The 27,165-nt window shown below is 43.7% G+C and overlaps 1 protein-coding gene across 1 annotated transcript in view; it reads left to right on the forward strand.

The window, feature by feature from the left end:
* The first annotated feature begins 12,331 nt into the window (after positions 1-12,331).
* Positions 12,332-27,165, forward strand: part of lrig1 (leucine-rich repeats and immunoglobulin-like domains 1) — a 33,819-nt gene continuing 18,985 nt past the window's right edge. Inside the window, exons 1-3 of the mRNA XM_068593587.1 lie at positions 12,332-13,441; positions 23,983-24,054; positions 24,871-24,945. Coding sequence (XP_068449688.1) covers positions 13,239-13,441; positions 23,983-24,054; positions 24,871-24,945 — 350 coding nt within the window. The 5' untranslated portion in view covers positions 12,332-13,238. The remainder of the gene's footprint in view (positions 13,442-23,982; positions 24,055-24,870; positions 24,946-27,165) is intronic.

The following is a 27,165-nucleotide window of genomic DNA, read 5'->3' on the forward strand; positions in this document are numbered from 1 at the left end:
AGTAAGTAATGATGGCTTATTTCCCATCTGTCTGTGCATCGCTCAGCAGCTGAGCCTTGTGAATGAACATCAGTGTTCTGAATGCACAGCTTCAGAGCCTCAATTTATCTCACCCACTGCAAGTATGTAACATCTCACAGTTTAGAGGCTGTTGCACCCATAAAACCATTTCATTCTAGAAAGAGCCCACCTGGACAGCGAAAGATAGTTATACCATGCTGAATAATGTGTAAGCACAAATGGAACCAGAAAGAGGGTGGATCTTTGTTCCCACAACAGCCTTTCCAGATAATGAGAGGAGAGTGATTAGGGGCGACTCACTTGCAGGCTGAGGCTGTTGTATGGTGATTGATAAAAGCATCAAGAGGGAAAACAAAAGAGGCAACATCCTTCATGCAGTCTAACAGGAACTTCACGTCTTCTTCCAGGAACAGCGCAGGAGAAAATGGCCGTAGCCGCATGCGTTATTTTTATGTCTCAGTTTCATTTTTTTTATTATTTTCTTTTTGACCAAAATATTTCACCTCCATCTCCTTTTCTCTCTCGCTGCGTTGTGTTTCTGCTCTGACGAACGCTGCGTTGCATTTCCACATTCCAATACATTTTAACTGCTTCAAAAGGCCGATTTGAACATTTGATACATCTCCTGTTTATGTCATATGATGCAGAAACCTCAAAGACTTCTTGACAAGGCAAAGTTGGGTGTAAAATTGGAGGTGACGCCATATCAAAACATTTTATTGCACGAGGCATGCAATTGGAAAGCAGACAAAATTAGCATTAGGTGAAATTTTGGGGAAATATGTGCACAGAGAAAGATGCGCAGCTTTTTTCATCCTTTGAGCCTGACCTGCATTTAGAGGCGCAGACCACACTGTGATTGATAATCTTACCCCTGCGAAATAGAGCGAAGGGGTAAGCTTGGCATAGACACACAGACTCCCTGCTGAGAGTGTCTTCCACAAGAGCTCATATAACTGTCACCAGATGCAGAGGTTTCATTCTGCCCTGTGGAGTTATGATGACAAACTGGCCGCATGAGGAATAACTCAGTTTAACAATGAACAGTAAAAGGTATAATCTTTCATAAATTCACAGTAGAAGCATAAATGTTGTTGCTCTACGGACACATTTCCTGTCATATGCATGTTTAAATTAGCATAATTATTTTGAGCTATGCAGCGTTGCTCTAAAGTTGCTCTGTCTGTCCACCACTGCAACGAGTTGGATCGCCTTAACATGCATTCACACTCTTCTGACTTTTGTGATCTAGCCTTAAAAAAAACAAAAATTAAATATATATATATATATATATATATATATATATATATATATACATATATATATATATATATATATATATATATATATATATATATATATATATATGAATTGGCAGAAAGATTTAGTTCCCAGACAATGATTCCTTTTGACTTTAGAGATCCCCCAACTTCTCTGCTCTTCCACCCTCAGACATTGGTGGTGGTTTTGAGTGAGTTACAATATCTCAACAAGTATTAAAGGGATTGCTATGATATTTGGTACAGAAATTCAGGTTCCTATTCAGATGGGATTCCAATAACTTTGTGTGAAATTGAGCACACATGGGAAAAGTTTGCCTCTTCCAGAAAACTCCTTATGTTAGGGCAACAAATGTAATCGGTTAGATTTGGGAATAAATCATTGTTAGGGTTAAAACAAAGATGCTCTGAAACAAAGATGACACATTACAACCTCCACCAATGGTTTGAAATTGTGTTTACTTCCTGTTTCATGAGTGGGTGTAGCTGTAGACTCGTAATTTTGCCACTTGTTTCATGACCTGCAGCAGTAGATACACAAAGCATTTTTTTTGCGGAGCCATTACAACTCTAGTTGGACGCATGCAGCAGGGGAGTCTATCTCCTCACCTTCTTCACACATTGCTTCAACAGCTGGCAGAGGCTTCACTAATCTTTCCGATCACACAGGCATTTCCTGTCCGATCCATCAAAAAGAGAGGGGAAAGGAAGAAAATTGCTGGTGGAGAAATACTACGGAAATGTTGCCGTCGTCACTGCAGTGGACTGTCCGTGTCTGCAGGCACGCACACACATATTCACACCTGCAAATGGGTCAGACCAAATGCAGACCAAATGTTCTTTCCCATGCCTGCATGTGTGCTTTCATGCATGTTGACACACACACACACACACACACACACACACACACACACACACACACACACACACACACATCACGGGTTGGGCATGTGGAGAAACACAATATGGCAAGCATGCATGTCCATAGAAACCTGAAAGACAGCTAAAGTAAACATGCCGAGCGTTCACTTTGGAATCATACTTTTAAACAATATAAGCCACAAATACGTTTTAAAAACTGTTTTAATTAATTTTAGCTCTGTGTTATTCATTCAAGCCAAATCTGACATTGTAAGTATGAGGTATGAGGCCCAATTCCAAACAGGTCCGAGAGGAAATCTGAGATGAGTGAGTTTAATCCAAAACAATCAATCTTCTCCCCTAATGACTGCCAGACTTCAGCGCTCTGCGTCTCACCTCAGCCCAGAGTTTGATTTCCACTGCAAATTTCCTGTTATGGTCATGTTTTAATCAGTCTTGGTGTGTCTGACTAGGAGGCTCCTCAGAGGTGTCAAGAAATGGATTATTCTGAGGACGCAGTCTGACTTCTCGCTGCATGAGGTGTACTACCCAGCAGAAGCTCACTCACTCAAAATGTTTGAATATCTCACAGGACTGGTGTATTCAAAATAACAAAATTCACCTGTGTGTGCTTGCTCAGTTCTTTATTTATTATTGTAACATCTCTACTAACTAACTAAACTATGAGTCAAAACAGACAAGGAGAGAAATTGAAAGAAAGAGACCCAGATATAAAGCAAGAGACTGAGAGAGACAAATTGCGAGATTCTGGTTGGAGTTAGAGATGCGGAACTGAGGTGCATCTGCCTTGTCACGCTCCTGGCCTCAAATTGCCTGAGGTGCCCTCGCACATATGCACAACAAATTTAGCACAGGAGGGGTGTGTGCGTGCGTGTGTGTGCTTGCGTGAGTGTGCGCTTGGGTGGAACATCAGGCAAGTTTGATACGTAGCAACACCTTACCGGCAAAACTAATCACCTTGTCATGTCTGGGGTGCAAAAGGTTAAATTGATCACCAGCCGTTAAGCCAAGATGGAAAAGATCCAGACAAGAGTAAATGACAATCCGTTGCTGTCGGCGGCTGTAATGAGCTAATGAAGAATAAACGCAACCTGTTGAATGACTTCAGCTGTTAAATTAGGTGATGTTTATAACATTGTGTGTCTCAGACGTCCATATCTCATAACTAACTGGATTTCGCTGCCTGTCCTCCTCCACAAATCCAGACATCTGCTTGCTGTGTGTTCATAGTGACTGTAGACGCTTTGAGCAGTCCAAAGCCACCAAGAAACTTCTAATTCAGGGTGTTTTGGTGTTATTATTGAATCACGCCAAACGCTGCCTGCCGGCAGACGATTTAGGTTCAGAGTCTCGCACATGGAAGACATTGTCGAGATCTTGTGTAATGCTAAATTATCAAATTTGATGGCATGGCAAATTTGGATTTTGGAAACGTGTTTTGCGTAGCATTTAAGATTTGTCAAGGTGCTGAGGAATGTTAATATACACCGCGTGGCTGATTCTTTTTTTTGGGAGTTTAATGATTCACTCTAATGAGTTTTGGAATTTGACATGTCCAACAAAGAGCACACAGTGCTTATATCTGTGTGTGTTTGTGTATTCATCCATGCACATAACATGTGTCTATTAATCTATGAGTGTGTATATATTTTGGCTCTACATATGAAGCTCTTTCTAAGAGTATAGTACACTGTGTTTGATTTCCTGAACTCCAGCATTCCTCCGGCTCCCAGCGAATATAGTGGAGGTGCATGCTACAATGTTATGAGTGTCTATCGGGAGCTTTTCCAGCTGGATGCGAAACCCCGACACTTTCAAGCTCTGCTTTCGCTCCACTTTATCTCCAGTGCTTGCTCTGTTACGGGGGAGAGAACATTAGCGGAGAGAAATCTGACTTTTCCTTCTCACTCATTCTGCGAGCCTCCCTCCCTCTGTTGTGTAACTTTGACAGAGTTTCAGAAACGAAGACGCTGGGCTTGCAGGATCCCAAAAGCTCAAATGTGTGGCGAGAGGTCCCCTGCGCTGCAAAGGAACTGGACGTATACTTCAGAAGCAGTGAACATCTGCTTGAAAGTTCAAACCTGGCAAAAACTCAGCGAAGCTCAAAAGGCCTTTTGTTATTGTCTACTTGTTTTCCAATAAACAGATGCAGATGAATGCAGTATATTTTCAACACACTATAAATCATTCCCTATCCCCTCCCATGTAATACTTGGAGAGTCTCTAAAAGTGCAATTTGCCGGCCTACTTTCTACCAAGTTTTCTTTTTATTTAATGAGGGATAAATAACCGAGAAACACAATTTGGTGTCACAATTGGAAACTCAAACTAAATCAAACATTCCGTGTTTGAAAAAGTTAAAATAAACTATTCAGTCAGTATATACAGCTAGTCCGCCGTGGGGCGGTGGGCTGTAACTCATACACAGTACGAGTTACAGCCCACCGCCCCACGGCGGACAAGCTCGTGAATGGCGGCCTTCTAATAAAGAATGGTCACAAAGTACTGGTGAAAAAGTTGTCTCTGGGGTTTTGTAATGTTTAAGGACCTGAAAATCCTGAATGTAGAAGCTGAGTGTGTGTAATTTACTTAATTTCTACCTTGGAGGTGATGTAAAATTTCACTCCCTTTGCAATCCCTGCAAATATGTATATTTTCACTTTTAAAACACATCCTGCATTCCCTACAGCTCAATAGAGAGGGCAGGCACACACACATTTAAATTCACACACGCACATTGCTCTCAGCGCTGCTCTGTGGGTCTTGAGTGTGCATAACATGGCAGCCATTATCCTATTAGCAGCAGCAGAGGCCTAGGGGAAAAAGAGGAGGAGGCAAAAAAGGAGTAAAGAAACTGTCATCCAAAAAGAAAAGGAGGTACAGTCAACAGAAGGAGGGAAAGCGGCAGCCCATGGGGTGAAAGGAGCGAGGCAGTTAGATATTGTTGAGGGAGATGGAGAGGAAGGAATGAGAAGAGCCAAAGGGAGAAAAACAAGCTGACGTAAGCGTATCAGCTGTGTCCAGTGCAGTAATACCAATAGAAAAGTGAAGGACCAAGAGTCGGATTATGGGTGGTGTGTAAGAAAAGAGACGCGTGGAGATGAATTAACTTAAAGAAGGATTCCAAAAACTACACTCATGATGTGCCCAAAAAACCCTCCAAATAGCCACATGAAGAAATGCACAGGGAGACCTGCTTCTTGAATATCATTAGTCCTGCACTAAACTTGCATTTGAAAGCTCTTATTTTAACTTATGACTTATTTTAGGTTGGAGCATTAGCAAAAGCCCTGCGAAGCTCGAATTGGCTAGCGTCCGTAGATCCGCCCCAAAGTCAACCTCCCCTTTGAAGTGCCCACATAATTGACTTCTCCAAACTATCCATTATTACATGCTTATTTCCATTATGACTGATTAAGACGGGCTGCTCGTCTTCTCTGTCAAAGACCAACCCCATGAGCGTTGTGCACAGTGGGGGCATAACGATGGGCTTATGCAAACTCTGTACTCTCTCTCTCCTCACACCCCGATCCCACCCCCTCCTCTTCTTCCTTCCATCCTTCCTTCCTTTCCTCCCTAACTTCCATTCCTCACTTTCTCTCTCCATATTCAGCTACCCTGTCCAGACCCTTTTCACAAAGTCTCTATTGAAGCCAGGGAAAAAGGCTCAGCAGCAGCAGCTGGCCACTCTTTTCTCCCGGGCAGGTATAGAGGGGCTGGGAGCTCTCTGCATGAGCGAGCCCCACTCCTCCAGCTCCATTCAGCTCCGCTTTGGCCTCCGCTATTCACTGAGGCTCTACTTTGTCAGGAGCAAGGGAGCACAGAGAAAAAGGAGGGATCAGCCTTTTCTCTCTTTGTACTCCACATAGCTATACAAGCGTACCCAAAGCCTCCGCTAATGAGTTGGCCTCCGCAGTGTTGTGGGTAGAGAGAGAAGCATGTTTGTGAAAGAGAAAAGGTTTGATTAATACAGGTTCATTCTCCTCACGGTTGGAACGTCAGGCTTGCGTTCATTAGCCTACTGGGTGGGTTTTCTTTTAAAGTACGTTTTGTGTTGTGCATGCCTGCTTCAGAATATTTATAGGGCGAGCTCAACAATTAAGGATTTAAAAAAAAAAAAAAAATGTAATGTCCAAGTGCGAATGCAGTGAACTGTTATGTTGAATCATGGTAATGTGTGTCGTTCATCTTAAAACTTTTGTGTCCAAGCAGAAAAACATGTTTATCTGAACCCACACAAACACACACACACACACACACACACACACACACACACACACACACACACACACACACACACACACACACACAAACCATCAGTTAACCCACCATCTAATTGCATTTCTCCACAGTTAATAATGTACTTAGGATAATGTAATGATACTGAATGAACTGCTCGTAAACATTTTCAACGCACACCAAGGGAGAGGCCATATGGTCCCCTATGCAGTTAATAGGTATCCGCTTACTTCAGATAAATTCAATTTTCCACCTCTGGCCTGTGGTGCCATTGAGTGTGTTTGAAGGCCTAATTGGATTTAGACTGACGGACCGTTCTGATTTAGCTGGTTAATTAAAGCACTCAGTGAATGTCTACTATGTGTAACCAACCATGAAATCTGACAGGTCAGATCTCGCGCTTTTACATTTCACAGGTTTAAATTAAGTGATTTTAGAGTTTAATGTAAAAAAAACTAGAACACGGCTTTCCTAATGTAAGCTTTTGGAGTAAGGCATGCATGGTTAGATACAGAAAAGGGCACCGGTTTCAATGATTCTAGGAGAGATAATTATATTCTATACGACAATAAATGCTGTGTTTAAACCCCTCCAGACACCGAAGAGAGAGCAAGAGGGTGAGACAAAGACAAAAAAGAGAATGAGATCCCTTCTTGTCGCAAATGCATTCACACTAAAAACACAGAAACAAAGAGTGCTGGCAGACAAAAAGCTGTTTGGCCGCCACAGCCGTGCAACACAGAAGTCACCTTTCAGAAAGTGAAACAAACACATTCCTCGCCTTGCGCTGAACAAAAACTGTTCCAGGCCGTCGCTTCTTTTATGAAATATTCTATTGACAAGGCTTATTAAAACAACCATCGCCAAATACACAAGAGAGTCACCCTTCCCCACCCCGCCTGTCAAAGAAGCTGTAAACCAACAAGCCACGGCTTCAACTTTGTCTTTGCAGGGTGAGGATGTGTGCAATGTGGACACAAGCAAACACCTGTTGAAAGGACGTGGAAACCAACTGCCATTTTGGACCAACTTTTCAACAATGCATACCTTCATTGCAGCTGACATTGTGACCTGAAGCGTAAGCATAACAGACAAGGGCGAGCACCTCTGGCCACGCCCACCTCGTGATAGAACAGGTTGTTGAGCTGGTGTGGTGCATCGCTAATCGCTTGCCATTGGGTCGCCTAGCTGCAAGCCTCACCGACAGGAACTTGGCACGGCACAGCCTGATTCACTGTCCTCATTAAACAAACACTGATGAGAAATGTAAATGTTAGCACACACTTTGAATAAAGCCCAGAGAAATAATACGAGGTGAAGAAAAGCCAGAGCTGCTGATGTTTGGACACCTGCAGACCCACCAACAGTTGAGTCTCCTTTATTCAGACGTCTATTTTGTTTTCACCAATAACATTCTTTTCTCAGCTCAAACGGTGCCTGACACTGAATCCACTCAAAGGGCGATTCATTGAGATATAAAGTGAGCAGTTGTGGTTTAACAAGAAGTTGGTTTTGAAAACATACATCCGCAGCTGGCGTAACGTTCACTCTGGTGGCTGCATGCAACGTTTCAGAGGTCCTCACACTGAAGCCGCAGGGTTTAAACATTATCCAAAACCATGCGATTCCTCAACAGTTGACTGTGTCAGAGAGCCAGACTGTGTCACAGCCAACGGGTTATTATTATTTGTCATTTGGATTAAACTTCAAGATGGAGGATCTTATGCGCCTGTCAGAGAGAGCAGATGCCAAAAAGAAAAAAAAGAGAGAGTAGGGGTAAGAAGAAGCGAGGAGAGCGATGTGCTGCCGACCACGATGCACAAATAATAACACTCATCTCTGAAGTATTTGCTAGCTGTGACAGCAAGGATGCTATTGTTTTCAACTTGTGAGTCTGTGTGTGTGTGTCATAATGGCAAAATTTGATCCTTGAGACATGTACTGTAGGAACGACCACAGAAGTTGTTTTGAGTACTTGAGTGGCTGTCTGTCCATGGACAGATTTTGCCACCGCAAAAGAGACACAACCGTGTAAGATGTGTCCACACAACTACTGGTGTGTCGTCGAGATTGCATCAAAGGATGAGCTGGATAGAGGGATTTGATCCAAGCATTGGTGCTGGAAGTATGGGGGGGGGAGTGGGATGGAACTGTGTGCTCGCTCGTTCTTTCTCTGCATCTGTCTTGTGCTCCCACCCCCTTGTAGGCCACGCATGACGCCACTTAGCAGCCTGGTATCGAGACAGAATTGCCCAAACCGCTCCTGCTTCCTATTAGCGAAGCATCTCCACGCTCCTGCAACACCCGTTAGCCATCCAGTCCCAGTATAATGAGTTGGCCGGGTTTCACGCCTCTCCGTTTTATAGTTGATGAATAGCTGTAGCAGATGGTTTCTTATCTTTGAAGATACCAGGAAGATGAGCGTGATGAATCGCTCCAGGCCTCGCGCATGCATCGGCCCTCTCCCCGTCCCCACCGAGTCCTACCCCCTCTGGCAGCAGCAAATAAAAAAAGGTGAAATGTGAACAATATGCAGTCGATTCCTTTGAGTACAACTATAAAGCTACTGCTTTCACTTTTCTCATGCCAGCCCCAAAATCTTTCGACGTGTCTGCATTGACGCTTCCACTTCATTCCAGCTGTGTAAACGTCAATATGGTTGGTGTTAAAAATATGCAAACAGAAGAAAAAAAAGACAAGGGCTCATCTGGTGTAGTCATTATCCACTTTACAACGCACTCTCATGACAGACCCACGTCCTCCCTTCTCATCAGTCACAAACTTCACACAGCAGATCACAGGAGAATGGGTGCGGGGCGAGTATGAGGTGCGGACCAGTTATGGTAGCGAGAGCTGCTAATGCCTTCCTTACTACGTGAATTCTTTGCAGGGCTCTCCATTTCTCAGTTTATAAATCAGTCCATACTCTTAGGATGGTGCCATGTCAGATGCCTGAACTCTTTAAAGAAAGAAACCAGAATCCTGACTTTGCACAGTTGTGTTGCTCAGTGCTATTAATTAATTAAATATTTGAATGAAAATGTGCACGTTCAGTAGGTTAAAAAAAAGCTATTCAACAGTTATGCAACTGTTATTTTGCTGTGACAACACACAGAAATTGGCACAAGCTTTGTTTACTGCAAAACATCAAAAAATTCAGGTGATTGCAGATCTCAAATTTTGCAAGAGGAACATGGTTTGTGTTAATAAGGCTATGTTCACAAAGACGGCAAGCTAGCTACACAATATGCAACCATGTCTCGTGGAAGACCTTTCAACCTGAGCTTGGTGTACTGATCAAAATTCTAAGGTATTTGCCTTGCCGCATTAGTGAAGTTATTTGTGTGCCAAGTCATCCAGAACAGGTCATCCAGCAAATAAATCATATTAAAAGACGTGTCAACAGTCCTCTCAAAATAGGCTCAAAATAGACCCAAATACCCTATCTGTTGAAGGAACAACACAATGCTGGGTTGGGCATACTCTGGATAGCTGCATTTGTAGACCTCCCGTCACTTGTGAGCTTGTACTGAAGATCTGCACACATGGGTCTGAAACGAAATAAATATGGAAAAATGAAGTGCAAAGGAAATGAAAATGTAATCATATTATCGGGGCGAAGAATCCAACGCTATAGGGATAAAACTTGGGCGTGACGTGTTTTCCTCAGTGCTTATTGTTCATCAAGCAAATCATGCTTGAAGACAAGTTGCCTTAAGAAACTTTACTTAGTTTTTTTTCCCTCCACGTAATACTTTTACTTCATTACATTTTGGAGTTTCTTAATAATATTGTCTCAGCATTTATGTCTCAAACTAACAGGTTTTCAGAACAAAGTTTTAAGAAATTGGTTGTCATCCTACATTACTCAGTTTTCCATCACCGGTTAAGTCATGTTTTAACAGGGTCTCAGTTCTCAGATATTTTCCTTGCTTCTAAGAGCCGGAGGCTTCACCTGCAGGCCTACTGTGTTCGTTCACACACGCGTGATGCAATGTGAAACCTTCGCCTATTCACTGGAAAAGGAACGAGGAACTGTGCCGCTGAAGTGCCTGCAGCGCTGCAGGTGTGAATGTCTGTGTCCTGGCCGCTGTGATTAATAGCAATGAAATCCGGGACTTCTCACAACACCAAGTGATCACAATAGCTCTGACAAAGTCAATCAATGCAGTCTGTCAGTGCCAGGAAGAAGGAAAAAAACTAAGTGATGAGAAAAAGTGTCCGTGGGGCCAGGAGGCTGACGAGACTATTGATTTACCACAGATGTGTGTTTCTGAGGCAATGGGCTAGCGAGACTTCAACATTTGGGAAAAATCATCATGTGGCCATTATAGGGCACGCTAAAAAAGATCAGTGTGGATGCATCAGACACACAGGCACGCATGGGTGTGCCTGCACGCCAAAGTGTACACACAAATAGTTTGCACACAGTCGTGTACACAGACGCTCGGGCACACCTGCACAAAACGACAAAACGACCCCCCCCCCCATTGTATGGCACTTAATACTTCTACTCCATTACATTTTGGAAAAAAGTATTCTTAATACTCCACTAATTACTTTGAAGATTTAGATTATCAATACAAAATATAACTCATAAATGAGGATGTATATATCTATACATCACAATTACCAGTATATAAAGTAAAGTAAAGATAAATTAGTCATCTCCTTTACTATGATTATTATACATTAATGCATCAATAATTTTAATGTATTAATATTATATATATATATATATATATATATATATATATATATATATATATATATATATATATATATATATAATTCTGAAAAGGGCTGCATTTTGAATATGTTTACTTTTTGGACTTTTAGTATACTTTTACAATAGTAATTTTGCTTCTATAGCTACAGTTTTGATACATCTATCTATCTATCTATCTATCTATCTATCTATCTATCTATCTATCTATCTATCTATCTATCCTTTAGACATGCACTACACACACACACACACACACACACACACACACACACACACACACACACACACACACACACACACACACATGCACACACAATCACACACAGGCATACGCTAACATTTAAAGTTACATCTATTCCCTTTGGATAAATATTGCATGCATATATTGTTAAATCCATAATCAACACCTTATATAATATTATCTTCTAAATGTGCATGCATTCATGCATGCAGACACACACACACACACACACATATACACACACACAACATCAGTTAACCCACCATCTAATTGCCTTTCTGCACAGTTAAAAATGTATTTAGGATAATCTAATGATACTGAATGAACACCCACACACGCACACATACACCCACACACCCACACACACACACACGCACACACACACACACGCACACACACACACACACACACACACACACACACACACACACACACACACACACACGCACACACACACTGTAATCATTAATGGCAGTAATCATAATAGTGTGAGGAGAATAGGCAACGTGACACTAGTTGCTTGCCATCTTCACGTCCCCCTTCACCGTGGAGTAAACATAGCGCTTTTTCTTATACACGTAAGCATAGATTTAGCCAACAAACACTTGAAACTGAATTGTTATGGCGTTTGAAACCAATTGTGTTATTTTAGCTTGTTATAATACGATTACAGAGCTCGATCTTGCCGATTGTCTCTTTAAGAAGCAGCGAGAGTGAAGGGAGGTGGCGCGGTTTCACACCCCAGGGTGGGAAAAAAGTGGGCGGGTCCGGCCGCCGCTGACTGACAGCCGCTCGAGAGGCTCTCCGGCCTCACGTCGCGCGTAGAAACTCCGTAACGACCAATGAGGGGAGGGCTCAACCCGCCCATTAAATCGCAGCGACCAATCGCGGCGCCACGTGGGCGGAGCCTGGAATAGCCGTTGTGCATCCAACGTGGGACTTACGGAACGATCACCCGGAGGGAGGAAAGAAAAAAGAAAAAAGAAAAAGTAACTCAAGAAAGGAAAAAAGTCCTGGTGGTGGTACACGATCGAAGAGAGAGAGAGAGAGAGAGGGGTAAAGAGAGAGAGAGAAAGGGGGAGAGACCCTATCTGTGCTATTAATCGGATCGTTGAAGTTGTGTGACCACAAACTGCACCTGATAAGCTGTCGGCTGGAGCAGATTGCGCGTGTGTTTCAAACTTGGATTTTATTTCGTCGCGACAGCGCCGGTGAGACCCCGGGCTCGAGAGAACCGACGCTGGAGTTTTTCGGGGCACTGTTACCGGCGCGGGGGTCTAAAGTTATTTGCCCCGTCGTCAACTTCGGCCGCTGGGCATTTAATAACAGCGCCGCCAGAAGTCAGCGGGGTAACCTCTGTGAGACGGAGCAACAGTTACCGTCCGGGCGCGCGCCGTCCTTTTAACATTGTGTGTTCCCAGCATGTCACCAAGAGCAATTATCCGACCGAGAAAGTAGTTGTTTGAGAGTCGCATGGCCACCCTGCGTCAACTTAAAGTGTCCTAAAGTTCGTTGCAGCCTTTTTTACATAATTTTTTTAGCTGGTCTGTGGATCACCTTTTGATTTTTGATTTTTTTTTAAGCCCGCGTCGGACACCAGGGGAGAAAGTTGGACTCGGAGGCTGGGGGGACTGTCCTCAATGACTGTAACTGGGATGGGAAACGCTTCACTGCACCGCAGCTGTCGCTGCTAGCCTCTCTGGTCCACAACAAGACTTAATTAACGTGCTCCCGGGGGGCCTTCCGTCCCTCCGAAGCGACGTTGATATCCCGGTTTGTGGGTGCGAGGAGAGAGAGTGAGAGTGTGAGAGAGCTCAGCGGTCGCGCTATTAAAACTGGATACAAAATGGCGGCGTCCCTGGGACGACTTGGATATGTTTTTCCTTGTGTTTTTTATATCATTTTGACGGCCGAACTGTTCGTCAGCTATGGATTGAGTTCCGGTGTGCCGTGTGCCCAGAACTGTACCTGCAGCGGGGAATCTGTGGACTGTAGCGGCCTGGACCTGACGGATACGCCTCTGGACCTGCCCGTCCGGACCGCTTCCTTGTAAGTAAAGCGCACAGCAGTTGTCCACCCGCCCCTCGCCTATTTATTGACCGGTCCATAACGGGGTGACCCCGCTAGGAAAGAAATGTAAAGCGGAGAAACTTATCTGTAGGAGGGGCGCGAATAAATAGGTAGTAAGCAGTGGGGGGACCCCCCCTTCTTTCCTGAGGCAGTTTTCTCTTGTGGAATCCCTCCGAGAATATTTGAGGGGTTCTGATTTGAGTAGTACAACACATGTGTCTCTCTACTGCAGAAGTAACTGTCATGTTTAGCCCATCTTCGCCCATAGTCACTTAAAAAAAACCGAGTGAGTTTCATTAAGTACAATTAAACTTCTTGTGTTCCTGTTAACTCATTAAAAAACAATACACACACACACACACACACATACACACACACACACACACACACACACACACACACACACACACACACACACACACACATATATATATATATATATATATATATATATATATATATATATATATATATATATATATATATATATATACACACACACACACACACACACACACACACACACACACACACACACACACACACACACAACGTCCCCCGGAGGTCCCTGGCTGTAAAACAACCAGGACTAAAGAAGAAGAAGAAGCAGAAACAGCCTGGTGCTCACAGGTCAGGTGTAATGAACAGAACAGGGACATACACACACAGAGTATTTTGTCAATGGACACCATCTATGGGGGGGCTTGCTCCAGGGCAAATGGGGATATCCTCGTAATAACAATACAATACAAGTAATATAATGATCTTGTTCCATTAAAAACTTTCTTATGTGTCCGACTTACATGGCCCCTAAAAACAATAAAAGTAATATAATGATCTCCTGCTGTGGCCCATTTATCAAATTCGTAGTATATTCTTAAGTTAAGTTACTTTACCTTTTTTTAAATTATTTTTTACATTGGATTAACTTCCAGAAATATTTCAATGGTATGTTTAATTTGTATTTATCTGAAAATGCTGTGGAGAACAAGCGGCCCTCTCGGGGTGAGTAAACAAATGGACCTAGACATGTCATAACAAACAAGCCTCTGCTTTACACAGTCAGATTCATGACGGGTATTATCATAATTCTTGTTTCTATGTTTCTAGACATACTTCACAAATTACATTTCTGGTCAATTCTGCATTGGTTGCTCAGAATAAGACTGACAACCGCTGAAACTATAATTTAGTAATTTACCCGATTTAGGAGTTGGTTTTTTTTACATTTTATTTAAAAAAAAATTATGGAGCACCCTCCAATGTTTTGGAGACTTCAGCACCTATTAAGCTCAAGGACTCTCTGTCCTCCCAACCAACATTTTGTCTCTCACATCGATTATACTGCAACCTGTGTGTGTGTCTCGGTGTGTGTGTGTCTCGGTGTGTGTGTGTGTGTGTGTGTGTGTTTTCTGGGAACGTGGGGTTAAAGACCAAAGACCTAGAGACTTCTCTGGCTCCCAGGTTCCTGTGTTAGGCAGTTTATCTTCCCCTGGGAAGTAAGGAATGCAACTTTTAAAAAAAGTCCTCTAAAAACATGAATAACAGCACTTGTGTGCCCGGGTAGCCTCGCTGCCCTGAAGCACCACTCGGCCAAGTTCAAGTGCCGATGCTGTTTCTCGGGCAAGTACGCGGACGCACACTGCTCCTCCTGTCCTCACGTACAAAGGACAACGACTGTGGGACAAATGTCCCATCACAGACAGCTGCTCTGGACTTTTTCTTTAAAGACGCTGTCCTTCATGAGGCCTCCGTCTCGCTCCAAGTCTACTCCGGTTATCTCGGCCAAACCTTATCGGCCGAGATTTAAGAACCCGCAATCTTGTTGTTTTCAAAGGGAATGACTTTATGGCTTTGGATTATCTTTTTAAAACACCTAGGTTGCATATTTCCACACCACTTTGAGATAGTCACACTATGTTGGCAGGTAACTCAAAGGAAACCAGCGCTGTTCCCTTGGGATCTGTAAGTGAGCCAGAATAACAGACGATTACGGTAAACCCAAAGAGACAAGTATGGACAATTTCACATGTGGCCCAGTTTGATCCCATTATTAAGGTACCATACGCCTCGTCCTGTCCACTTGAGTAGATGAAATTATGTTTCGTGTCGTGGGTTAAAAGTTTTATTTGTGTGTGTGTCTCTGAAGTTCTGCTGCTGTGGGTGTGTGTCATTCTCAAACGAAAGGGAAAACTGTCGTGCTGTTGAAAGTGACAAGTTGATGCAGCCTTTTAAAAGCACAGTGCAACAACAATGGCGCCGTCTTGTGAGCTGAACTCGACCATTTGCATAGTGCTTTAGTGTTAAGGCACAGTACGTTTGTCCATCGCTACCTCCAAGCATCTGAACCCAGGGATATCAGTACGGAATCGACTGTCTGCATGTGCTCTCTGCACCTCCTTCCAGGCGATCATCAGCCTCTCTGTTCTGATTTTGTTGTTGATAGACATCCAGTGGCTTAAAACTAATGGAGCTGTCCCACCCTTTTGTGTGGGTGAAGAAGGATTGAGCTGTCATGTATTTGCCGCAATTTTATTTCTCCAGGCTCCTAAATTGGGATTACAATAATGAACACAGCAGTAGCACCTCAGGAGCTGCATTTACACAGCAGTTTACAGGAGAGGTGGAAACATGTATTTCTAGCTTTTAGCTGCACTACAATGACGCTGTCTTCTCTGTTTTGTTTTTCTACTTGCCTATCGAATGTGTTAAATGCACATCTTTATAACTACAATGCATTATAATTCATTTTAAATAAGTTGGTGCTGCTCCTCACAACCTCCTTCTCACTGTTTTAGTCTTTTTTGGGGCACTTTGTTGGAGTAATTCTTGATGAATATGCGTCATGGGGCTGGCCAGAAGCTTGATGCTGGCCGTTCATCCACCAGTAGCAGTTCCAAAAGTCCCATGGCTGTAGGGGAAGGGAAAGGCCCCGACTCCTTCCACTTGTCAAAATAATCTGCCTTCAGGACCCTGGTTTAAATAGTCCCCTGTGAGAAAGTGGCCTGGCAGAGCTAACAAAGAGACCTGGTGAGGGATTGAGGGGTCGTGTAATTGACTACGCAAAACGCACAAACAATAAATCACTTCATGAAACTAGTACATTACTATATGAATTATTTTATTGTCAGGTCCCATGGGTGGCCACACAGTTTGTTTTTTTTGATAACGTGTCTTTAAAGCCCCTGCTGCCATAAACCCTCTGCTGTTCTACATCAGTCGTTATGACATTTAACCAACTGACCACCAGTCTCAGGTGTCTGTCCATTGTTTCTGATTGATGAATAGCCTAATAACATTCAAAGCAAGTTTGCTCTCACACAGTCACATATTCCCTCTCAGGAGTGGTGCCTTATCTTATTTGCAGCCAGGGGTAATGTGCATAAAAAGCATTTTTGCCCACAGTGCCACCGACGTAATAGGATTTTGTAAGTAAATAAAATCACGAACATGCCTAATTTTTCTGGCTGAGTTTGCCGTGGTTGGAAAGAGATAAAGGCAGATATATGGTGTGTTGTTTTCCAGCGTCTTTTACGTTTGTTTTTGTCTCTTGTAAGGTTGTAAAAAATATTTTTTGTATTTTCATTGTTCCAGAAAGCTGCCAATTTTTCATGAGGTTTTTGTCCTCCTTTTTATTCATTTAAAGCCATGTCCTTGCCTTTCAGGCTTGCAATAACCTTGGTGAAAAAGCAAGCAAAAGCCTGATCCTGAACGATCCCGATTGTAACCCAGCATTTTCACAAGTGGTTTCCAAATGTGCTGGTGTACTCCAGACCTTCTCCCGCAACTCCAACCCCTAATCCGTGGCCTTAAAGTTCACAGCACAGCCTTATTGGTAAACACTACCCCTAACATTTGGGTTTTTGGCTTCTGCCCTCAGGATACAGGTTAGTGTTGGTGGTTTCCTGACAGGATCTGGGCTGGTCTTGGCTGGCTGCTTGTAGAACTGGTCCGCAGAGGGTGGGGCCCACATATCACCTGGCTCGGGGCGCTGTGTGGGGAGGTGGGCGGACATTTTCCGCCCACTGCATGGAAGTGTTTTGTCAAATTCACGGTCTGCTGCTGCTGTTGCTGCTGCGGCCGCCTTCGGGCTGGTTCCACTCGTTGGTAAAAGTCTTGTCAGTGGTCAGAAACCTCAACCACTGTCACCCATGTTGTAAAACACCCAGGGAACCCAAGGGAGGACATGAAACATTGCAGAACTGTCTGCTTGTATGTCACATACCGTCAGACACAACTCCATTTATTTAAGTAGTGTATTAGTTTGTTTCACCTATCACGGCCATATCTGCTGAAAGTATGCTTGAACTTGATAGCAGGACTGGTAGGATACTTAACTGCACAAATGCTTCTGCCTAAACAGGTGAACATTTCAGCGGGGGGGCAGAGACTGCAGGGCTGAGCCTCTTGTGGTTTCTCGGTCATTTCTCACTACGCAGCCTTGTCATCTTGTGGTAGTGGGAGTATACCAAGTTTGTTTATTGTCATAGTTTCCTTACCCTTGTGACTCTTGCATCAACATGTGAATATTTTAAAGTCAAACTCAAAGCGCTTAGATGGGTTTCGGATGAGATTATTGTTGGAAGCGATATTTTTATTTTTTATTATTCGCCGCTCTTCCCTTTTTCGTCCCTTATCAAGCTGTTTGGTGTTACGCTGGATAGTAAAAGTGCAGAGATATCCTTTATGGAAATTTAGGCGAGCAAGCGGATATCTATTTTATATTGTAAACCATCCTCTTTTAACAGATTTTAGGATGATTTATGCAAATCTGTAGCTGTGATCAAATTAGGAAAGAGCAGCTAAGGTTGATTCCTTATACTCATAACAACCGATACTGTCCGACATCAACATGGAGATATGGAAGTGTGCTCATAGCTTGTTTTTAATGACAATCAAACAGCTGCTGCCACAAGTCAGTCATTCTGCAGGAATCCAGTCAGCAGAATAGATGGCCCTTTTGTAAAGACACTTCAGGGCAAGTTTTTTCTCTCCACACCTTTCCCTCTTTCCGCCTGAAGTCGGTGTCTACAAAGTGGGTCTGATAGATGAATCATCTGTGAATTTTCTACATCTGGTAAGAGTTTTGAAATCTGGAGATGTTGGAGAGAAAGGGGGAAAAAAAAGCGTGACTTGGACAGAGAGGGAGCGAAGCAGCTTCTTCCCAGAAAACAGGCAGCAAGTGGAGTTTTGAGTGCTAAGTTGGAACCGCAGATTTTTTTTGAGCCTCTGCGCTTTCTGTTGCTGCAGAAAGGAAATGAGCATCAGAGCTCAACCGTCTAGACACCCGCATATTCCCATGCACTTGGAGTCCACTGTTTTGAAACGCTTTTCACCACTGGCTGGAGTGTAATTATCGCTGAATTGTGCCCTGCTAGTATAATAAACAAGGACTAGGGAAAATAGACTAATGGCCCTGTCTTTCTCTGTGCTTTGAAGTTGCAGGCATAAGGTCAGCTGTCTGCACAGTACTAAAACAAAAGCCCTGCGGAAGAGATGCAACAGTATTAATGTTATTCTCTCCATTAATCAGGGACACTTATTTCCTTTTGACTTGTAATTAAGTAATCTAGGGCCATTTTGTAACTAATCACCCTGTTGCTTTTACGCTAGAATCCAGTTGTTAAATGCAGAAGCAGCAAGTGCACCGGCATGGTTGCCGTTTGGCAGCACAAGGGTTATTGTGCTTCTAATCCGGAGTGTCCAGGCCGTGGGTTCATGCGGTGCCTCAAGGCCAGTGCAGACCCCCTTACACCCTCTCCCCCCCACCCTTTTTTAGGGTGGATTTGGAGTCCCCTTCATCAGCCCTAGACCAGCAGCGCAAGGAATGGCGATGCACATGGCCCCAAGATGTGGCCCGACCTTCCCGCCTCCGAAAACTTTACAAACTCGCACTCCAAGCCTCGCTGAGTTCAAAGGCTTGAGCAGCTCCTTTGTTGAGTTCGGAGGGAGGCACTTGTAATGCAAATGATGAATTATGCTTTTCCCGTCAGTGCTCCACATCTCTGATCATGCACTGATGGACGTTCTTCTCACTCTTCCCTGATCTTGCAGTTACTGATATTGTACTCATCGCATTTATCATTATTATGATTATTGCAAATCTTGTCCGTTGACGTATGCCTTTAACCGTGCCGAAGTTGCAACGGCATTGTTCCACTGGTTTTCTTCCTCTGTTAGTGTGTAGTACGTCGGCCTAAAGTGGGTGTTGGCTTTGTGTACACTCTCACTGCAGTTGCTTGGCTATAAACTGGCCCTTAATGATAGGAAGAGGTGTGTGTGTGTGTGTGTGTGTGTGTGTGTGTGTGTGTGTGTGTGTGTGTGTGTGTGTGTGTGTGTGTGTGTGTGTGTGTGTGTGTGTGTGTGTGTGTGTGTGTGTGTGTGTGTGTGTGTGTGTGTGTGTGTGGGGCCCTCAGACACTCAGGTTATTATTTGACTAGTTTTATGATGCTCTGAAATCGACCACATTAAGGAGCCTTTGTCTCCCAGCTGGACGATGGGAGGCTCATCACTGACATCACTTCACACTTTCAGCGAGCAAAGTTCATGCTGCATTTGTCTGCGATAAAAAAGGGGAAAGATAATAATGATATATCTTTGTATGTGCAATTCCCTGCTGCTCCCGCCCCCCCTATACACACATACACAGGCCGTGCGCTGACTTCCAAGCATAGTGTCATACATCAGCCATGACATCACTCCTATACTCCCAGCTTTCCTCGACTCCCACGGCACCCAGAGCGCAGATCTTTCTTAAAGTCTTTTAATGAGTTTTATATGTCAGATCAGCGACGAAGCAATCCAAAATCCCAAAGTTATACATCTTTATTTATGAGAGAGGAAAGCAAAAGAGGGACCTCATGTCGGAAAATTCTTGACGGATGAGTTAACGGTTAATGTTAATGTATTGATTTGATCAACTGACCGTTTTGAAAAAATGAGGGTACCTGCTTCGGGGCAACAGATCTTCGGTTGTTTCGTTACATTTGTCTTTTTCCGGGGTCATATTGTGTTGCAGCCTTAAGTCTTTACATGTCCACTTCATCCTCCTGATATTTCTTTAACAGTCTCCAAGAGTTTGTAATATTTGTTGAAAATGTGTGTCAGGACTCGGGAGGCGTTTGGCCCGGCTCTCTTTCCGGCAGACCTCTTGCCTCTCGTCTCCAGTCGAGCTGACAGCAGAGAGGTTATGGTGACCTGAGCTCACTGATGGATGGCCGTCAGTTCAGACCACATCACCGTTAACGTGTTGGCCAGAGCAGTTTAGAGCAGACGGTAAATGTTACGCAGGGCCTGTTTTTTCTTCTTCTTCATATTTGTGAATTTCTTATGACACCAAGCTGTTATAACTTGAATGAGACAACTTCAGAGGAACTTTGTGCTTAACGGAGGCCAGATTAATCATATATTCTGTGGTCAGGAGTTAGTTTTTCATTAACTGATACATTTTTTTTATGAAGTGATAAATTCAACTTAAATTCAACCTGTAAAACATTGCTGTGATTCTATTTGATCGCCTTTTGAACCCATGAATACTCAAATGAGCGGACGCAGCTCTCACCTGGCTGCGAGCACACTACTCGGATAAGCTTGCATTTAAGTGGGGAAGTATTTGGCTCAACATGTGGCCTTGAATTGTCTCACACTTTGGTTAAGTACCTGGCAGAGAGAACTTTAGATTAAGATCCTGCTGACTAATGTCAAACAGTCCCTGCCCATTTGTATAAACTAGTTGTACCGTACGAAGGAATGCTGTGTTTGAGGCATTAAGACAAACTGCTTTGTGGTGTTTGAGGTGGTTCTTCGCATCAATCGTTGCTGTCTCTGCGATACATCCTTTTCTTATTTTTATGGCTGGTTGAATTATATGACGTGAACCTTCTCCGGTTTGCTCACCTCACACCTCGTTCTTTAAAAACTTTCCCATTCTCCTTCGTGCATTTTGCTTCTGCTGGTGTCTCAAAGTAAAAAAAACAAACTCTAATTGCTTTCAGGCTTCTTTCAGAAACGGCACGATTGTAAGGTCACTTTTTGGAAACCATTAACTGCGCTTAACACCATGGTCCCGTGGACCTCCCCCTCCTCCTTCAGGGGGGAAGTTGGGAGGGAGAGGGAGAGCGTTATCACCATCGATTCATACAGTAGGTGTTAAAATGCTGTGAAAGTTATCTGATCTGATAGGCAAGAGAATAAATCTGGCTGAGAATGAGAGGGGGAGAGAAAAAGTCTCAGTTGTGTAAACACCGGCGGTGACTCAGACAGAGGCACATGTAAGGCTTGTGCACTCACACAAAGGGCCCGGTTTGTTTGTTGCTGTGGCCTTTAGCACCAGCACTGCAGGTTTGGCTCTCGGGCGGGACTTTTTTTCTTCTTCTTCTTCTTCTTCTTCTTCTTCTTCTTCTTCTTCTTCTTCTTCTTAGTCGTCATCCCTTTGTTCTGTTTTGACCTTTTGTTTATTTTAGTCTCCGAGCGTCAAGCTCATGGATATTTGCACAGTATTTGTCAGTGTCATTAACTGTGTCATTAGTCCCTGGATGGATCTTTATTTGCTTATGATGCAAGGCTCACCTGTGAAATGACTCACTTGTTTTGTACCAGAATTGGTTGATTTAAAAAAACAAACAAAAAAGTTCATCTTTTCTGAGCTGTGTGTGTGTGTGTGTGTGTGTGTGTGTGTGTGTGTGTGTGTGTGTGTGTGTGTGTGTGTGTGTGTGTGTGTGTGTGTGTGTGTGTTACCTGATAGATCTGCAACTCCAGGCAGAGGCGGCCTCTTATTTTTTTACTTTGCTTTACCGTATTGAGGCAATTGCCTCCTGTTGCTGGGGACGGCATTTCAGTGCTCTGGGCCGCAATGGGAGGTGCCCCAGTAAATGATCATCATAACATAATCACACATGCACACCTCCCTTTTCCTGGAAACAGTCTTTCCCACAAAAGAATGATCGTCATTTAATGTTAGTGGTGGTAAAGATAAACATAATACTGCCGTTTAAAAATGACATTTTTTTTAGATATACAATATCTAGATATTTACCATCGATCACATATTGGATAAATCACAAGTTATGAAATGGCTCTTTGATTTATGATTTACTAACATAAACCTAATTTTAGTAACATTTGTGGTAATGGCCCAGCCCTAGTAGTTACACAATGCCCTAGTACAGCACACACTATGTAACGTGTATGCTGTTATGCCAATAAATCGGCATTACCTAAGGCCCTTGAACTGACTACATTCAAATAAGCTAAGAATGATGGAAACCTCCTTCCTTTTCATCACTTATTATTGTCATATGAAAGTGGGTGTGGTTTCATCTTGTTTGGGGGGGGGGGGAGAACAATAGTCGCAGGCCTGTGGCCGGAGGGCAGACACGCGCTCCACTATTATCTCGTCACACAGGCAGAGGAAAAGATTTGGGGAGGGAGACTGTCATTATTTGCACTCAAGCACAGAAAACAAGAAAGGGAAATCTGTCAAGTGAGAATGTTTTTTGTTTTTTTTAAATAACAGTCTTTTTTGCTCTTCCTCCTCACATTAGCTCTCATAATGGCCACCCCTACTTTCTCTAAAAATGAAGAATGACACCCACACACACAAACACCCAACCCACCCACCCTGTGCGGCAGACTTTCTAAGAGTATGGTGGGATAAGAGGGGCGAGGAATGTGTTGCAGCAGGTAAAAGTGTCCCCAGTGTCTGGGAACAAGCGGCCATCTCTCGGCAGGCCTGTGAAACATTCCTGGGCCGTCTCTCATGTCTGAACAGAGGGACGCAGGCGGCTCGGAGCTGTGGGCTCCGTTTGTCTTGTCTGCAAAAAAAAAAAAAAAATCAAAAATCCCCCCACAAACGGCACTCTCACTGCAGCCTCCCCTTTGCCAACGGGGGCAGGCCGCATGCCAGCCAGGCCGCATGCCAGCCAGGCCGCATGCCAGCCCGGCGGGAGGTGTGCTGCAGAGATGCCACTTGTTTACGCTTGAAGTCAATTTAAATTGTGCGCCGTGGGAGGCGAGCACACATAAGCCCATCCTTTTACGCTCGCTCCCCGCCGGTGGTAATGCTATATCGCACATCGCCGGACAAACCACTCCGTAATTAGCCTCTGTACGAGTCAAGTGCCAGCTATTAAATACGCTGTTAGTCTAAAGTGCAAATTGACTACTGCAGATGAATGGCCTGTGGGTTATGTTCGGAAAGTGAGCCAGGAGAGAGAGAGAGGGAGAGAGAGACACTCTCTATCAATATTATTGATTTGGACCCTCCTTCAAAGCTGAATGGATGTACCGACTTATTTTGAGGCTGTTTGTCAAATGAGAGAAATTATTGTTTTTATTGATTAGGATCCGTATTTAAACTACTTAATGACAAATACAATAAAGGTTGTGAAAAATATTGTTTCATTTCTGAAACTTGCATGTTTTTGTTTATTTAAATGGTCCTCCTCTGTCCACTATTTGGCATATCAGGATTTGAGCTACTGGTACTTTTTTTATTTACATCTTCTTCTTCTTCTTTTCAGAAACCTTGGCCACAACAAGTTGACCTCCATCAATGTCGAAGTATTTGACACCCTTCCCAACTTGAGAGAGCTGTAAGTAGTCGCCCACAGAATACACACACAATTTCCACTGAGGCCATCGACGGCAAAGCTGTGCTGCGTTTTTATCAATGACTTAATTCTGACTAACGTGCATGATTCACACTCAACTTCCTGGTAGCATCCTCGTATGTTGTTTCCTTGAACTAAGTTCCAATTGAGAATAAAGTGTTGGTTTTCTATATTAAGCCTCCTCTCCACCACCTGATACTGTGGCCAACGCTGGCCTTGTAAATATTTTATATGGTGAGGAGAGGGCTTGGCTCTGTGTCACTCAGCGCCAATACACAAGACACATAGACACACACACACACACAAACACACACAGATACACCAGCTAACTGGTGATACGCATAACACACACACACACACACACACACACACACACACACACACACACACACACACACACACACCCACACACACTGGTAATATCATTGGCAGACCGGCCGGCCAGTCATACGCTCCCCCGACATCTGTTTTAATCTGTTTTTTTTAAAGGATGACTTGCTACTTGTTCTTCTTGTTTTTACACAGATTTAATTGAAATTATTGAATTCGGCCTTAATCTGATGTATTATGAAAAACTTTCTGCAAAAAGAAAGCTTTAGCTCGATGCAGGGTCTGTCTTTGTGTCTGAATTTCAGATTCTTTTTTTAATTTCAGATTTTTTTTTTAGTTTAAAAGTGTCTCATACTTGTGAGAATGCCTATGTTAAGTCCTCCTAAAAACATATAATTGTTGTTTTTCCTTCAGGGCACAGCTTTCTTTTTTTAATCCACTCTACTGTGTTGTGTTTTCTCCTTTCAGGCGGCTGGATCACAATGAGTTGACCTCCATACCAGATTTAGGCCAGGCTGCTTCCAAGATTGTATCCCTCTACCTGTGAGTACCACCCTCCCCTCTACCCACACACACCCCATTTACTGCTAAACACGGCACCAGAACGATCTGGCTCCCCGTGACTGTTTTCTGAGGTCAGTGGCCTCTTTGAAATGCTCCTGAAATAGTCTCCCTTTCCGTCTGTGGAGGATGCATATGCCTTTGCATCTTCGAAGTAATGCATTAATGGGACGTCGCTGAGGAATGTGACTCCATCACACTCCCCCCCCCCCCCCTCTCTACACCCTCAACACTTAAGCTCTGCTGGTGTAAATATGGCTCTCCGTCTTTAGCGTTTAGCGCGTGGTCAAGTAACCGACTGGTATCAGCTCACGTACAGCTCTAACTCAGTTGTTCCCGGTTGTGAAACTGTGCCTGTGGGGACTGCCTGCACTGGCATCTCACTGGAGATTTACTGCCCTATTTGGGTAGGGCGTGTTTGTGCACCAGTGTGTGTGTGTGTGCACATGTGCGTGTATGTCACAAACATGAGCTTGTTAGTCCATCAAGAAGTCAGAGAAAACAAAACACAGTTCAAGGAAAGGCTCTCTGAGGTTTCACCAAAATACGCCTAAGATAAGAATCAAAAGGCTGAAGCTGATTTATGAAAGCTTACTGCAATTTGTGTAACGAGATAATTGCCTTTCTTGGCACACACACACACACACACACACAACTATGACAGCGTTCGTCTGTATCCTCTTCAGGGCGGACTGTTTTTTATTGTGTGTGAGCAGGGAACATTTTTACATCATCACTCAGCCCTGAAACAAGTTAGTCTAGTGCTAACAGTTAGCGTAGCTTCCCTTCGTGTCTCTATGCTCTCACACCTTGCTGGTAAAGGAGGCAGCTGCTAGTTTCCTGTAATATCGGTCAGGGTCATATGACTTTTTGGTTGCGAGCTCTGTGGGAGTCACACCTTCAACTCTCTTTCCGTGTGTCACCAGCCCGCTTCTCAGAATTGATCATAATGCAATAATGTGGTCCCGAGGATTACTGTAAACTGTCGGGAATCTGAGGTTTGATTAGGCAACATCTGTGTATTTCTGTACGTTTGGAGTTATTGTTATGTTTTTTTTCCTGTCTGGATCTATAGAGTTGAGAACAGACTCCTGTTCACTTTTTATTTTCATACGGAACCGACTGGAGCGAGTTCACCTTTTACTTTCACAAACTGTGCCGAGTTGCAGCCCCCTTCCGAATGATTGGGCTGTCTTTTTTTGGCCTGACTGGAAGTCTGTTGCTAGGGGAAGGCCCGTGGGCCTGATGGGAGTGGAGGCTGGAGGGAGGGTCAGATCTTTACAAAGCCACACAGCTGAAGTGAAGTCCCGCTGAAGCACTTGCAGCTGCAGCTGTCAGTCACATGGCTTACAGTAAAATGGGTGACAGTGAGAAGGGGAGGAAGGATGAGAAAGTAGGGAGGGAGGAAAGGATCGAGAGAGGGGGGTGAATAGTGTCAGATCAGGGTGACATCACCACATGTCAAAAGAGGAATGGCGAAGGAGAGAAGTGTGAAGGGGGCACTAGGGCAAAAAATAAAGGGAAGCAAAAGGTGAGCTCATGCGCAGGGTTATTCCCAAAAGTAAATCCAACGCACTCTGGTCTCCCTGGCCAACCACCCAGCCCAGAGTGTGAGAGCGTCTGTGTTTGTGCCCTGGCAGACACAGCAGTACGGACTGCAGGGCAGTGTTCCTGTGCCATTGGTTGAGATTGTCTGGAATGTCGTCTGACTACAAGTTTGTGTGAGACAGTGGCTTACACACACACACACACACACACACACACACACACACACACACACACACACACACACACACACACACATGCACAGACAAACATGCACACACAAATTGAGTATCTGTAAACTCAAATGCTGACAGCCCATAATATGTGATTGCTACTGTCTGACTGCCTTCAAGTCTCAGAGTTCGCTAGTTGATCACAAGGTTTGTGAATTGTGTTGATTTGCTCACATGAACGAGCACGTTTCCAGGATATCTGGCTTTCTAAAACAGTTTAATTTGGTTTAAATCCCTACGTTTGGGGTTTTAATCGCTGCCTGTTATCCCTTTATCATATGCTACGCCACACGCTTGACTGAGTAAAGCAGCATGCTAGTAGTTAAAAAAATAAGTGTTTTACAAAGACATTTTACAGGTAGTAAATCTGTTAGTTTTTTATTAGGGCTGTAATTAAAATAAATCATAGTTCATCATGGTTTGT

Source organism: Clinocottus analis, unplaced genomic scaffold (assembly GCF_023055335.1).
Source record: "Clinocottus analis isolate CAN_PGR_092001 unplaced genomic scaffold, fCliAna1.0.p SCAF_3, whole genome shotgun sequence".
Classification (NCBI taxonomy): domain Eukaryota; kingdom Metazoa; phylum Chordata; class Actinopteri; order Perciformes; family Cottidae; genus Clinocottus; species Clinocottus analis.